The following is a 1,634-nucleotide window of genomic DNA, read 5'->3' on the forward strand; positions in this document are numbered from 1 at the left end:
TTTTTTTTTTTTTTAATTTCTCTGCTTTTAGGATTAAATTGACCTATTAAAAGTTGACTACAAAAGGTAGAAAGAAAATTAAAGAGTTATACTGCTCAGTAACAACTGCTAAGTCTTTTATGTGATTACTAATAATCTCTATTCCTAATGTAGTAAATCAACATTGATATTGTAGAAAGAACCAAACGTGAGGTACATATTACAAAGTATTTGACAAAGGGACTAAAAGGTGACCATAAATACCTTATAGAGGATTTCATCAGCACACTTCACTTGAAATGCACCTGGCTGCAGGTAACCATGTTAGTAAAGGATATCCTTTCTTCCAGGCTACCGTTTAGTGTTAATTCTGAAAAATCTGTAATCAAAAAGAGAGCGAGATCAGAACTGCTTAACACCTTGCTTTTCTACCATGTATAATGCTGAATTTTACACCAATGCAATAACTAAGAGGTGGTCTAAATGGCAATGTGTCTTCTACTTTAAGAGAATTCATTGGAAAAAATTCAGTAAGGACACTTGCTTTAAATATGAAACTCTTGATACATTTAAAACACGATTAAATAAACTTAAAATGAAGCAGATTATTTTTTAATTATATATTTTTTAATGTGGAAACTTACTGCTTTACTTTTTGTGCCATATTAACTAGGGTTACACAACTGTCTTTTTTCCAATTCTAACATAAATTTCAGAAAAGAATTTCTATTTAAGATTTGCAGTCTTAGGGCTAGACACATATCCATTTTTCTCCCAAAGACTATTTTATTTCAAAAATAAATGGTCCAATCAGCATTTAGATGGGATAATGTCCTCTTCCTTGTGGGTCAACATTTTGGTTTCCATATTTTCATCATTATCAACAATCATTTACTGAGCACCCACTGAGTGGGCAGCACTCCACTGGACACTTTTTCTCCCCCATTAACTCCAAATCATTACCCTCTCTTTCCATGGTGGCTAAAAGTAAACCTCCCTCTCTTAAGTCTCCCTGCCTTTGATATCAACTATTTTACTCAAGAGCATCATGCCATTAAGTATCTTGAAAAGCTACTTTTTGACTTAAGTGTTCAGTCCAAAGAAATAAGATGTCTAACTCCTTAAAAGCATATTATCTTTGAAAGAAATATTTTCAGCCATATTTATAATTAACACTTTGTTTGTCTGAATAGCCCATGACTTATACAAATGAGATTAACCCTTCAAGAGTGGGTCTTGCTTTGGGGCTAAAAGACACTGAATAATTTCTAGACAGACACATCAAGAATATACGATGGGTACAAGAAGTTATAAAGTTCAAGCCAAAATGGAGTTTGAGTGTGTTTCTAAGCACACAAATATATGATTTTATAAGAATTCCTCATTTTTATAGAAGGAGTCACTGAACCAATGCACTAGAAAATTGCTTTAACTCCAACATTCAAAATAACTTTCACTCTTTTTTGATGCAATCCACGTCAAAAAGATTTTAAATGATATGTTCAGTATATTTGCTTATTCAGTTTATTAGGAAAAGGTGTTTCATCTTGTATGAACTTCCTCAAAACAGAACTCTAATCTCTACAAAATAAAATTTACGGCCGGGCGCGGTGGCTCAAGCCTGTAATCCCAGCACTTTGGGAGGCCGAGACGGG

The 1,634-nt window shown here is 33.4% G+C and overlaps 1 protein-coding gene across 4 annotated transcripts in view; it reads right to left on the reverse strand.

Moving 5' to 3' along the window:
• The window catches only part of ZWILCH (zwilch kinetochore protein), a 46,846-nt gene that overhangs the window by 2,629 nt on the left and 42,583 nt on the right, over positions 1 to 1,634 (reverse strand). For all 4 annotated transcript variants that reach the window (XM_011940365.1, XM_011940366.1, XM_011940368.1 and 1 more), the window contains one exon: positions 244 to 358. In XM_011940365.1, coding sequence (XP_011795755.1) covers positions 270 to 358 — 89 coding nt within the window. In that variant the 3' untranslated portion in view covers positions 244 to 269. The remainder of the gene's footprint in view (positions 1 to 243; positions 359 to 1,634) is intronic.

The sequence above is a fragment of the Colobus angolensis genome, unplaced genomic scaffold (genome assembly GCF_000951035.1).
Source record: "Colobus angolensis palliatus isolate OR3802 unplaced genomic scaffold, Cang.pa_1.0 Scaffold19, whole genome shotgun sequence".
Taxonomy (NCBI): domain Eukaryota; kingdom Metazoa; phylum Chordata; class Mammalia; order Primates; family Cercopithecidae; genus Colobus; species Colobus angolensis.